Source organism: Poecilia mexicana, unplaced genomic scaffold (assembly GCF_051168715.1).
Source record: "Poecilia mexicana isolate PSO_F unplaced genomic scaffold, ASM5116871v1 scaffold_6, whole genome shotgun sequence".
In the NCBI taxonomy this organism is placed as follows: Eukaryota; Metazoa; Chordata; class Actinopteri; order Cyprinodontiformes; family Poeciliidae; genus Poecilia; species Poecilia mexicana.
Window position 1 is genome coordinate 25,179,415 of NW_028263375.1, and position 13,357 is coordinate 25,192,771.

Here is a 13,357-nt window from a genome sequence, read left to right on the forward strand (position 1 = left end):
ATCCTCTCAAGAACGCTTTCATCCCTGTTGATTGTGTATCTTTTTCCCAATGCACTTTTTCCTTCCACTTAGCTATCCAATAGTATGCCTGGATACAGAACTGAACCACCAGCAACTCTGTATGAAAACTTAAAAGAAACAAAAGCGCTGTGTTTAATCTGCAGAATGAGTTTTAAATAAACTTCATAATAAAATGACCTTCTTTTTCTTTTTTTGAGACGCACATGCAGGTACATACTATGTTCTCCTATTCCATTAGCATGGCAAAACAAAATAAAATACATGCAGACTGTTCCAGCCTTCACACACTGAGATGATTATACGTTAGTAAATTACAGGTAGCTTTATAGATCCTTCAGCCTCAGACAGTGTCTTATGAAGGCACACAAAAGTGGCAAGTTTGGCTTCAAAACTTGGATTAAGACTTGCTTCAACACTCAAAGTCTCAATCAGAAGTGATGACTAAAGAGGCAGAGGGAGTCCACCGTTAATCAGGAGGCAGGTGCTTCATCCCCGGCCAGTCTAGTCCACATGTCGACGTGTTCTTAGCAACACTGGTAAATCTCCCAGTTTCCCCTGATGTATAAGTGCGTCTGTGATAGAAGAAGTGCTTTATGTAAGGCCGGAAGAAGGAAAGAAAAAAAAAAAAAAAACTCTGCATAAATGTGTATGAATGTGGCTTGTGTTTTAAAGCACTTTGCTTGGTCAATAATACTATCAGAGTGCTACATAAATACAGTGCATTTCCCATTTCGCTTCACTGTAATGACTTCCTGTTGTGATTTAGGTGATTAATGGAATTTAGCACGTCCAACGTCTGCTTCCTCTTTCTGCTTTCTTATAAAGGTGGAGTTCTTTTTTTTCTTCTTTTTAATCAAGAAAAAGCTGTTTATTTATTCTTTTGCAGCTTTTCGTTTGTTTGCTAACAAACCAGTGAATGTTTTGGGTCGTTTACCTCGTAGTTCTCCAAATTGATCCCTTCAAAACTGATACTGGTCTCGTGGCCCACTGGGATGAGAACTGGGTCTGGATTCTCAAACCGAGGACAATCCGATCCCTGAAAACACATCAAAGCAAGCCAGACACTCCCACTTTTAATGATCTGCATTTCAAACATGCAAGCCACTTAACAGACGCCCTCGTCTGCGGCAACAGATAAGTGTATCGCTGGAACATCTGCCGACTTGTAAATTGATATCTTCCACACTCGGTGTTTGTCATGGACGATGGTGGCAGCTGATTGAGGGATTTGCATTTTTTTTTTTAAATTAATTTTCAGGAAGGCTCTGTACAGTCAGTTGCTGGGTCACAATCGATGAACAGATACAAGGTCTTATAAAAGTGTTCATACCCCCTGCGCTTCTCATGTTTCATCAAATTTCAGCCACGAATCTTAATGTATTTTAGTGGAATTGCATTTTTACAGAAATACAAGACAGGGGACAAATATAAAGTGGACAGAAAATGATGCATAATTTTACATTTTTGATTCTAAAAAGAAATTGAAAAATTGTTTTATCCCTCTGAATAAATATCCTTTTGATGCAATGGCAAGTCCATTGGAACGTGGCTCTGTCTGCTTTGCACATCTACAGACTGATGTTTTGCCCATTCGTCTTTGCAACATAGTTCAGGTTCGGTCCGATTAAAGGGAGAGCATAACAGCACATTTCAACAGTCATTTTGATTTTGTCTGGACTTTGGAGTCATTCCAACACATTAATATGTTTCCCTTGCAGAGCTGGTTGTATGTCCTGGGTTGCACCACAAATTTGACCAATCACGAATCTTTGAAAAACAACTTGACCTGCTGTCGATTCCGATTTGGACCAGTATCGATTTGTTTTGTCTGAAAGTTCACTAAATATAGTGATGAAAACCCTACGTTTGCAACAGTTGGGTGGCTATTATTAAGTAGCCAATGGATCGGGGCCACTGTAACTTTTCAGCAAGATAGGAGCTGGTTTTAAGTAATTAATTAATATTGATCAAAAAGTACCTGTTCCACTGGCAGATTATCTCACTTATAACAAGACATTTTTTTCCCCATAAGTGAAATAATCTACCAGTGGATTTAACACTTTTTCCATCAATATTAAGAAATTATTTACTTAAAGCAGGCTAATGGAAAGTTACCCGTAAGTTAGTTTTGCCTTATTTCAAATGCACAAAGATATTTGCACTAGTAACTAGACCAAATATACTTGATAAGATTTTGTGTTTTTTGCAGAACAGGCTTGAAATAGGTGCACTCTATCCTAACACTATTTAGGTGACGTCTCAAGGTGGTTTGTTACACTGGATTTTAGTTTGGTGTATCAGAATAAAGAGGGCTCAATACAAATTCACACCACACTTTTCATAAAGGGGAAAAATGCTGAAAAAACCCTCTCTTTAGTGTAGGTATGTGGCATAAGATGCTAATAACATTGACATCGTCTGTGGTTCTATTGTGGCAAAATGTAAAACAGACACAGGGCTCTCTTCGTTTAACATGCCAACACACTGTTAGCGATGGAAGACATCGACTCTCATCTCTTTGCTGAGACTGACCTTACGGTGTCCGATGATGTCTGGGCCCACTAAGCTGTCGTCTTTGTCACTACATGTGTGATAACGCGTGTTCCACTGGCAGCCCCACGGACTTGTCACGCATGCCATGCACCTAAAAGACACGGCGATATCAAATGTCAGGGAATTCTGACGAGCATATTTACATTACTGCATACAAACGAAAGCCCGTAAAGAATGAAATTTAAAAAAACAAAACAAAAAAAAACATGCAAACTCATCAGAGGCCGTCCGGCACAAAAATCTATGCAGCTGACATTGAAATGGATTTCTGCAACTTCACATAAGCAAAGCTCGTTCATCACAAATGCCTCGGTGTGAAAGAAATGAAGAAAAAATATGGGTGGAGGTGTGAGGGGGGGACTGGTGTGATCGACTTTCATTTTTTGATTAATGAAAAGGGAACACAGGCAATTTCCTCGGTTTGGTAATAAAGGCACAGAAAAATGCGAGAGGTGCATTCAAAGCCGCCATGCATCACAATTTACAAACAGAGCCTTGATCTCTCATCTATTCATGCGTGGTGATAAATTTACATCAAGGTTGTCAAGGCGATGCTGTGTTCAGTGTCACTGTGCGTTTTGGTGAGTGACAGAGCAGAACTGATAGGTAACAATCTCACTCACGGCGTGTTTTCTGATTTCCTCACAGTGGCTGCACAGTTGTAGAACTTGAACTCCCTCTCAGCCAGCTCCACGGTCTCGTTGACGAAAATCTTCACTGAGACGGCCACAAAATCTAAGGAGAGAGCGAAATGTTTAAGTATCTTATAAAGATAAGCAAGGCAGGGAAAGCACAAATGCTCACCAAGACCGGAGAAATGATTCATTCAGTAAATATCTGTTCAATGATTCCACAACCGTTTGCAAATCATGACCTAATCTGTAACGTTTTGTACTGATTTTCTTGGCTGGCAACTTTTTATCTCTTTTGAAAGTGACCACAACTGAGACAATGCCAACATTTTGCAGATAGTGGTTAAATCATAAAAGCCAGGTTGCAGAATTAAACAAACACTGAAGGAACAGAATTAGCTGAAGCGGAGAGATAAACTGTTCGGCCAAAGTGTCTGCACACTTTACACTTTTATATTACAGATCAATGCAAAGCAGCTCATTAATCATTTCAACAATTTTAGAAAGACGAGTGGAAGTAAAACAACCCAAAGACGCCCCATTTGAACTTAACCAGAAGCCATATAACGGACACAAAAAACACACGTGAAATAGGGAGTTGTGGTCGGATGAGACTAAAATTTAGCCTTCAAGCCTACTTTCCAAACTCTCTCCATCTAAAACTAGCATCCACACATGGTGGTGGCAGCATCATGCTGGAGGAAGATGGGAAACCTGCTGGAGGCTGAGGCAGAGGCTCGGCTGCAGCATGACAACATGCCTTATGGGCAATGTGGATTTATTATCATGATAATTTATGCCACGATTGTGATAACAATAAGACAATAAGAACTATTTTTAGGTAACTGTATAAGCCCACAAGCACAAATACTGCTCTTGAAAAACATTTCTATTTGTAAAACATTCTTTTAGACACTATTCACTATAAAAGTATGATTTCTATCACTAAGCTCCGCGCAGCCACTGAATTTATTCATATTTATTTATTGTCTCATTGAACAGGAAGTTTGGGGTTAAACAGCAATAATTAGAATTTATCGCAAAAGTGATCAAACTAAATTCTTAACACGATAAGAAATGTATCATGATAAATGATAAACAATATGAAAAAATGCCCATTCCTAATCAAATTGATCTAAGCTTGAACGATTTTACAAAAAAAAAGAGCACACGTGTCAGTCTCTTCAAAGCTAATAAAGTCATAACTTTTAAAACTTGGAGCTTTAATTATTATAAAATGTTTTACTTCAACATATTTGCAACTTCACATAAGCAAAGCTCGTTCATCACAAATGCCTCGGTGTGAAAGAAATGAATAAAAACATGTAAACAGTAAATAGGGATTAATATAAATCCATCCATCCATTTCAAAAGCCATGTCACTTCAAAATTGGGTGTTTCTTTACGTTTGCTCACCATATGAGAAATCAGTGCTATATATTGAAGACTACAGCTGCAATGTGGAAAACCTTGAGAGCTTTTGTGCGAGGCACCTTAAGGAAATTGGATTGGACATGAAAAGGAAAAGCCAGACCTTGATTCTCTGGAGTTTTCGGGATATCCGAAGGTTGTGGCAGATGACAGGAGACCTGGGCGGTTCCCGATGACATAGTGCCTTCACTCTGGAACGATCCAACATTACACTTCAGACGGTCAGAGGATCCGATAGAAGGGAGTCCCTGGATGTTGATCTGGATCTGGTTGGGAAAAAAGGAAAAAAAAAAAAAAAAAGAAACACACAGAGAGAATATAAAACCAATTGATTCTTCCTAAAATCAATGTTGTTCATCGCACGCTTTGATTAAAAAAAAAAGAAAAAAAGAAAGACTTGAGTTAATTTCTCTGCTCTGTTAATGATACAAACGCCTCTGAAACAGAAGTCAGAAAACAAGAAACAATTTCCTTTTGAAAGACGGGAGATTGATTGAGAGCAAGAAAGGAGGAGACAAGCTTTTGATGGGAATTCCAGTGAGTCAGAAAGGGAGGGACAGAAAAATAGGAAGCAAAAGGAATGAGAAAAACCATTTTAGAAGCAAAGCACATAAGAGGGGCTCTCAATCTTCACAGTGAAAGGCCCAATCAGCCAGCCTGGTTATTAATAGGAAAGGTTGGAGCTTTCTGGATGGATCAATACAGAACAGGAAGACCCGGAGTCTATGGTCGCTGACTCAGAGTAAACAGTTTATAGCTCAGATCATAGACATGAGTTTAGCATACACTGGAAGCCAGCAAGAGAGAGAGAGAAAAAAAACACACACACACACACACACACACACACACACACACACACACACACACACACACACACACACACACACACAAACAAAACCAGAGCAAATTAGAGGAGCTGTGTGTACCTTGTCGGTTTTTTTGGTGGAAAGGTTCGGCGGGTAGAAGGATAAAATCTTGAGACATTCCTGCCCGGGGCTCCACAGCCAGCCGTTCCTCTCCTCTGCCCGGCGGCATTCGGACCTCCTGGTGCACCTACAAATGAAGGATGAACAACCGCCATCAGCATCTGCTCCACATCCCGTAAACACGCCCCAGACTCCAGCAGAATCTCAATGGGCTTTGTGAATAATAGTTTGACACCAAAGTGACCTAAAAAAAAACAAAAAACATGTTCTTAAAACAAACTTTCACAAGCACAAAGTCATTCCAGGCTCATTTATGGTAGATTTATTTAACTTTGTGAAGCATAAAACTACTTTATAGTTTTATGCTATAAAGTAGTTATATACTTTATACTTTATAGTATATACTTTATAGTATATACTTTATAGTATATACTATAAAGTATATACTGACTGTTTTATCTCTCTAAGAGGAGACTGGAAATGCAATGATCATTTTCTCAAGTTTTGAGACCAAAATAGTGACTTCTAAGATTTTACAGAAGCAAATTTTATTTATTTTTTTTTAAATTATTCCAGAAATTTAAAGTAATTTTTATGATCATCAAAAGAACAAGTCTCATTTTGTTTTCCACAGCCCGCCAGCTGGTTGAAGGAAATCTGCTACATTTGCTTACAAAGTAAAAGCTGAAAGTATTTCTGTTCAGGAAAAACACGAACAGCCGTGCAGAACCCGAAGGAGCGCCCCTGTCTGTCCTGTTCAGGTAATACATGGACAGATAACCAGACTAAATAGGCAGGGAATAACAGATTACATTGAGTTCTTTGATAAACAGAACAAAAGAAATGAATATTTTATAAATACATTATATTTACATACTAAATATATGAACATATTCTTATTCAGTCAGATTTTTATATTGTAGATTATTTTCTCGGTGTTGGCTGCTGCTTTTCTGTTTGAAATCAAAGCAATTTGACCATATCTCACTTTAATTACATTTTTCTGTAACTATCATAAAAGCGTGATATTTTGACTCAAAATTATCATAAAAAAATCATGTCGAGTCATTTCTAAACTCAATCTATCTACTACCAATTCAAAAAGTTTCATTCTTCTTTACCAACAGTGAGGCTTTGAGTTTTTATCTTGGAAATGTATTTTTTAAAAGTCAGAATCTTGGCAGTGGAAAAAAATATATTTTAACTTTTAAGGGCAATTATTTCAGGGATAATGAACTTAGGTACTTTTTAAGGGAAAACAACTTTAAGCAAAATAAATAGCTTTATTTTCTGACTCAACTAGCTTAGACTTTTTTTTTTAAATAAACAACCTGTTTATCTCTTCAACTAATGACCAAAGCACACATTTTATAATAAAAGTAACACTAACTTTCTAAAGAAACTTCCTGACCATATCCCTGTGAAACATGACACATTCGCACCTTTTTTTTTTTTTTTACTTTGCAGACCCTGATAAAAATAGGCTGATCAGAGTAAATTGCAGTCTGGCTTCGCTGCATGAAGCTGACAAACAGCTTTAATTCCTTACGGTTCCGTGGACAACACAAGACTGAATATAAACACCGAGGGATACTAAATGTGTCTGCAATAAAACACACCGAACAAACACCCCACTGTGTTACACAGACGGAAGTGTTTGCATCCATGTGTTTTTGTGCACACGTGCGTGTCTCTGTGACAGAGATTCTCACCTGCCCTCCAGGACACACCAGCCACAGTAAGGATCCCTCAGCTCCACGCATGATTTGCAGTCTGTCTTTTGGAGGCACGTCTGCACCGGCACCTTGGTGATCTTGAGAATTACAAAACAGAGTACGATCAAACGGTGCACCTCGGAGACGAGGCGCTCAGCTAGAAGCGCCTTCTGGTTTGCTGGAGGAGTGCTCCTGTCAAAGCACACGGTCATGTTCAATTACTGAAACAATTTACTCAGAGCATTCAGTAAATGTTTACTGTATCGGGCTAATAGAAAGTAACTACCTATGTAATTACCCTATGCACTTCCATTAGGCACCACGTTCTGCTGTCAGTATTCTTCAAGCAAAGTGCTCGCACGAGTCCCTAAATGTGTCTGAAATAGCCTCTCTGTTTTTAGGAGAAAGCTGCACAGATTCTTTTTCTCTCTCTTTATCCCGGCCCTGATGCAATTATTTAGCACTATGAGCGTCTTCCAGGAGAAACGGTCTAAAAATACTTTTCATGTTTTAAAAGGATTCACATCTCGCTTATCTGTAAGAAAGTTGGCACTCAACTCTGCTTTTGACCGAGCTTGGCAGAGACGCGAACGCTCGCCGCTTCCAACGCAGCTGAACATCGTGTCATTCAAACCTGTTTTGATCAAGTACAAGTCACCCTTTTAACCCTGCGTCTCTCTGCTGTGAGACTGGCTCAAAACAACAGAACGAAGGGGGGGGGGAATCAAAGTTGGGTTCAGTTTTCAGTCGCCTGTCTACGTACGGCGCAGTTGTTTTTGTCGAAATACAAAAGCGTTTGAGATTTAAATTCAGCTGTGTGTCAACTGAGAATATATCTGTATATATTCACTTCAAAACATTTGCAACATTTTCTTTGTTTTTTGAAAGAATAGTAATTATTATAATAGTGGTTCGTTTATATTAACTTCTGGATAAACTGTTGCCACTTCTTTCTTAGACTTTTTTTTTAATATATATTGTTTATTCCCTTTTAACTCTTCTTCCAGTTTCTTTTTAGTCTATTTGGCTGTGAACACAAAAGTTTGACCTCAGTCACATGAAATAAGTCTAGATTTTGCTATAATTGTTTTTTTTTTTTTCTTGGGATTTGGTTTATTCAACCTGGGATTCTCATCAGGATTTTTTAAAATGTTGCTTAGTAATAAAAATGATCTATGTATAAAGCCAGTGTAATGTTACTAATAAGGTAACAGTCGATTCTGACTTAAAATGTTATTGGTGAGTTTTACAACTGAACAGGTTATGCTTGTATTAAAACGCACAACTAGGAGTTGAGACAAAAAGCTGCAAAAAAGAAAGAAAGAAAGAAATTTTCTATCAAAATAAAAGATAAATGTCTCTTCAACAACCAGAATATTCCATTTGTACTGCAGTAATGGAACCTTAGCAAGTATTTTTGGTCTAGTTTCTAGTGCAAATATATTTGTACACTTGGAGTAAGACAAAACTAACTTGCAAGTAACTTTTCAGCAAGATATAGGAGCTTGTTTTAAGCAAATAATTCCTTAATATTGGTGAAAAGTGAAATAATCTTCCAGTAGAACAAGACATTTTAGATTATAATATAGGAAAAAAATCTTGATCCACCGACAGATTATTTCACTTATAAATAGTACTTTTCAAACTTGCATAATAAAAAAATTGACTTTTTATTCTGCAATATTTAAGATGGAGCTGTATTTGACTTTAAGTGCTGCCATGAAGCAACAGGCTTCCTCTCTGCTGTTCACCTGCATGAATGCGCTGTGCTCTTCTTGCCTAACGTACCTTTTTCTCTGTGGTGATGTAGAGGTGGCTGTGAGGGAGGTCAAAGAAGAGGTTCTTGTTGACCTTCTCCCCGATGTTGTCACCAGGAACCTTTCCGTACTCATCCGCTGTCGCTGTGAGATGTACCTGGACAAATAAGAAAAAAGAAAGCAACACTGTCAGACATGAGCTTCATCATTAACCTGACACAAGCTCCCTCCGGGCAAAAGGTTAAAGAAAATGAAAAGCTGAGAGAAGAAACAGATGAAATAACACCACCTTGAAGACCTCTCCCTTGTTGTTGCCCAAGAAAGCAATGGTGTGATCGTTCTCCACGGCAACAGCCACCGCGGTCAGAAGGCTTGAAGAGGTCCACACTGCACTGGCCGTTAAGGCAAATTTTGGCCTGCTGGCCAGAGGGGATGGCAAAAAGTCTGCACCACACTTGTAGCTTTCCAGCAAGTCTTCCTGTGAAAGGTAAACAATTGTACAGAGATGACTTATTACTTTTTCCTCTCAACATTATGAAATGATATAATTGACTGCAAATAAACCCCACTTGTTGATTCTAATTACACTGCTCACGTGTGCATAGCGACTACTTTTTATAGTCACAACCTAGTTTTGCAATTTGAAATGCAGTTTTAATTTGTTACACTATGTGCTTCATCCAAAAAGACACATTATTCTCTGCTTGGGTTGCTTATGTGTCAAATTTAGGCTTTTAAAGAGAAACTCACTCTTTAATTGTAAAAGTACCAAAAACTAAAAAAATAGCTAAAGTTATGCACAATAAGCCAGACATTTCAAGTAAGAATTAGTTCAGTGTGGGCTTTATGACAAAAAATACACACTAAAGGAAAAAAAAAAAAATCAACTTAAATATAGAAAACTTTGAATTTGATTGGGATCAACTTCTGATGTGATTTTGTTCCTCTGTGACAAATAAGAATAAAAATAGGAGTGTTTTCAGTAGTATATTTTAAAATCCTTTCAGGCTGAAAGAAGGAACACTTATAGATTATGGATGAATGGATCGACATTTTTAATTAGTCAGGATCCTTAAATGTGCAATTTGTGTTGAATATCGCGCATTTTGCTTAAGGCTGACTAATTCATGCAATGTGCACCTTGTTATTTTCAAGGTTTCCGGAGGTTTCACCAGCTCAAATTTAAGACTTTTTAAGAAACTCGTGAATTTAGCTTAAGACCTATAACTCCACAGAAATGCACAAACTTCATCTAGCCAACGTGATAAATATGCACTTCCCCATGAAAGATGCAAAAAAGCTAGCCAGCTAGCCAGGATACACCCTGTACACCTAGCAGTGGCTAGTTAGCGGTAGTTTCAAGCGTGTCTAGTCACAGAACATAAGATGTGTGAGTGTGACTTTTGTCTGACAGAAAAGTTCTGCGACAAAAAAAAAAAAAAAGAAGAAGAATATAAGAGGTTAAATAGTCCTGTCCAGACAAAACTTTAAGATCTGGGAATAACAGAAAGGCCAACTTACATTTTTAAAAAAGAATTTAAGATATTTTAAGGCCTTAATTGTAGATACATGAATTTAAGATGTTTAAGGCTGGGCCATATGTTGTAATGTCTCGGGTCTGATGGAGTTATGTCAAAGCAGATAAAGATTAGAGGGTAGAGGAGGAGCCTGAAAGATCTGGAGATAAGTCAAATATATGGGAACATTTTGAAAATGATTATCAGCTGTGTTTGATTGCTCTAATAAAAAATAAAGGCTTTTCCACTATAGAAGTGCCATCTGAGAATATAAATTTTCAATGCAACATTCTTTGCTAAATGTCATGTGGAAGGTGCCTGTGTCATTTTCTGTCAAAAACAAACTTTTCAGTCACTGAAAGTTACTAAAATGGCCTGTACTTGTGAAGCGCCTCATCAGATCCGGAGGACCCCACAGCGCCTCACACTGCATTCAGCCATTCACACACATATTCACACCAATCTAAGTGTTACGGATATAAATAACTCTGGCCTTATCCGTCTACCTGACACAAGTTTTATTAACGTTAATGTATAGCATCTGACTAGGAAAGCTTTTCAAATGCCTACCATCAATAGTATGTGTGACAGGAATATAAAAAAAACAAAAAAAAACAAGTATGCAATAGCTGTTTTTACTGACAAAATATGCTTTTTATACATAGAAGACAGAGATCTATAAAATATGCTACGTTTATCGAGAACTCACTTTAATGTTATACGTGCAAAACTCTCCAGCTTTCGAAGAGTAGGGGATGTAGACAGCAGGTTCCCCTGAAATCTTCCCGTTGTCACTGTAACAAGCGCGGATTATGTCCACCAGCCTCTCGTTGATGGAGTTCATGGGATACATGCACAGAGCCGATTCACCGTCGAGGTCGTCCGAACTTGCCACCATGAAGAGGACTTTTTCCCATTCTTTCTCCATCCCAGTGTACACAGTGGACCCAGTCATGGCCCGCACCAGTTCTTTTCCAGGAGAAGCCACAAAAGCCGCTTGGACTTTGTTGTATTGATTTTCTGCTCCACATTTCAGCTGAAGCTCTGTGTAGGAGTAGTACTGTTGGTCGTCTTCGCAGAGACGGGACACGAAGGTCAGGTTTTTGGTGTCCACGCCGTCAGTTCGAGACAAGAGAAAATATATGTGGCCGTCCTCTTTGAAGGCGTGCCGGAAGTCGTGAGAGTACTTTATATTAAATGGCGGCTGTATTGTGGAAGCCTCGATGATGGTCTCAAACACGACCCATTCCTTGTATTCGTCGAGGATCCGCGTGCTGATGAGCTTTGAACTGTCAGAGTTTCTGTAGTCCTTCCCCACAATAAACACGTTGAAGGTTTTCCCGTCTTTTTTGTAGTAGGACATGACTCCCACCACATTGACGTTATCCTCTACGTTGGCAACGTAAGTCCTCTCTCCTTTACTGTCGCTGTAGTAAATCTCCTGCTCCACGTTGGACAGGTTGAGGAGGGAGCAGATGCCCCGATAGCGACTGCCGCAGGCTATAAGTGACTGATTGGATGGATGGATTAGCAGAAGCTTGTTGAGATTGGGCATCGGCTTCGTGTTCTGGCAGGCTGACGCTGGCGGTGTGCAGGTAGGCGAGTCTTCTTTGGGGCCCGTCACGGCACGGGCCTGCAGCTTGAGGGAAGGGCCGAGCTGGTAGATGGAGTTGTTGGCTCCCAGATAAATACGGCCCGTCTGGGGGTCTTGAACCACATTATTAATGGTGGTCTCGGAGTTGAAAACCGGGTGTGGGGCGTTGCTGCTCTCCTCCTGGGCTTGTGATATCGATCGGCATAAGAGGACGAGAAGAAGGGAGACCCAGCTTGCCATCTCTGTTGGGAACAGGAAAGGAGAAAGTGCTTCATTATTAATGAAGTTAAATGCATATATCAATGCACTCTAAAGGCCACAAACACTGGAGCTCAACAGCATTTGAGTGGTTAACATAACCCCAATGCAATAGTGCATATAAGAATTTATGTTAAGGTCAGGGTCAGGAAAGTTTATAACACACAGAATCACATTTTAACCTCTGTCATGACTTTTTTTTTTGGGGAGGGAAAGAAATGTCTTTGGGAGCTTGGTGGTTCCTGATTACAAATCAATCATAAAATCGGACCCACCCAGCTCCCAGAACCACATCTGGGTTTGTTGCCTACAGTGGGTCTAAAACACCACAGTTTTCTACAGTGATTATGAAAAGTGGTATAAAAATCAAACATGTGCATAAAAAAAAACATTTTTTTTTTTTTTTTACAAAAATTAATCAGACATGGTTCCAACTAACCAATTATCATTCACAAATGAATATTAGATTTGAACATTTATACACTTGAACAAATTACTAAAAAGAGCAGCACCTTTAAACATCATTAAAGCATCTCAAGATGATGCCAGCACACATTTGTAATGTAGCGTAAAAAGTGCCATGACAGATTGTACCCAGGTTTTCAGATTTTCCACTCTGCTGTCTCAGTTTTGACTGTGATATCAACCATTTATCCAATCTGATTCCATGATTCATGCGTTTCTTTTTGGCCATTTTCCGGTCAAAACCTAACACAATAACCCTGAACTGGCTAATTAAACACTGAAGAATGTTTCAAACACAGTTTGAAGTTCATTAAGCTTTTATTCTAGTTATGAACACAAAGGCATTGCATATCTCTGCTGCATTTGGCTCTACAAAAACAAATCTATAAAACACACTAGTCAAATCCCACTGGCCATATTTATGACACTGTTAAACACAGTTAAAGCAGTAAAAATATATATTTAAAGCATTTCTTTTTATTTGTCAA

At 38.7% G+C, this 13,357-nt stretch overlaps 1 protein-coding gene across 2 annotated transcripts in view; it reads right to left on the minus strand.

Annotated features, from left to right (window-relative positions):
• plxnb2b (plexin b2b) overlaps positions 1-13,357 on the minus strand; it is a 155,385-nt gene that overhangs the window by 37,585 nt on the left and 104,443 nt on the right. For both annotated transcript variants that reach the window (XM_014987447.2, XM_088006478.1), the window contains 9 exons: positions 11,262-12,388; positions 9,325-9,513; positions 9,067-9,192; positions 7,276-7,376; positions 5,564-5,690; positions 4,741-4,903; positions 3,198-3,309; positions 2,554-2,665; positions 956-1,057 (listed from right to left, as the gene is read on the minus strand). In XM_014987447.2, the coding sequence (XP_014842933.2) occupies positions 956-1,057; positions 2,554-2,665; positions 3,198-3,309; positions 4,741-4,903; positions 5,564-5,690; positions 7,276-7,376; positions 9,067-9,192; positions 9,325-9,513; positions 11,262-12,386 (2,157 nt within the window). In that variant the 5' untranslated portion in view covers positions 12,387-12,388. The remainder of the gene's footprint in view (positions 1-955; positions 1,058-2,553; positions 2,666-3,197; positions 3,310-4,740; positions 4,904-5,563; positions 5,691-7,275; positions 7,377-9,066; positions 9,193-9,324; positions 9,514-11,261; positions 12,389-13,357) is intronic.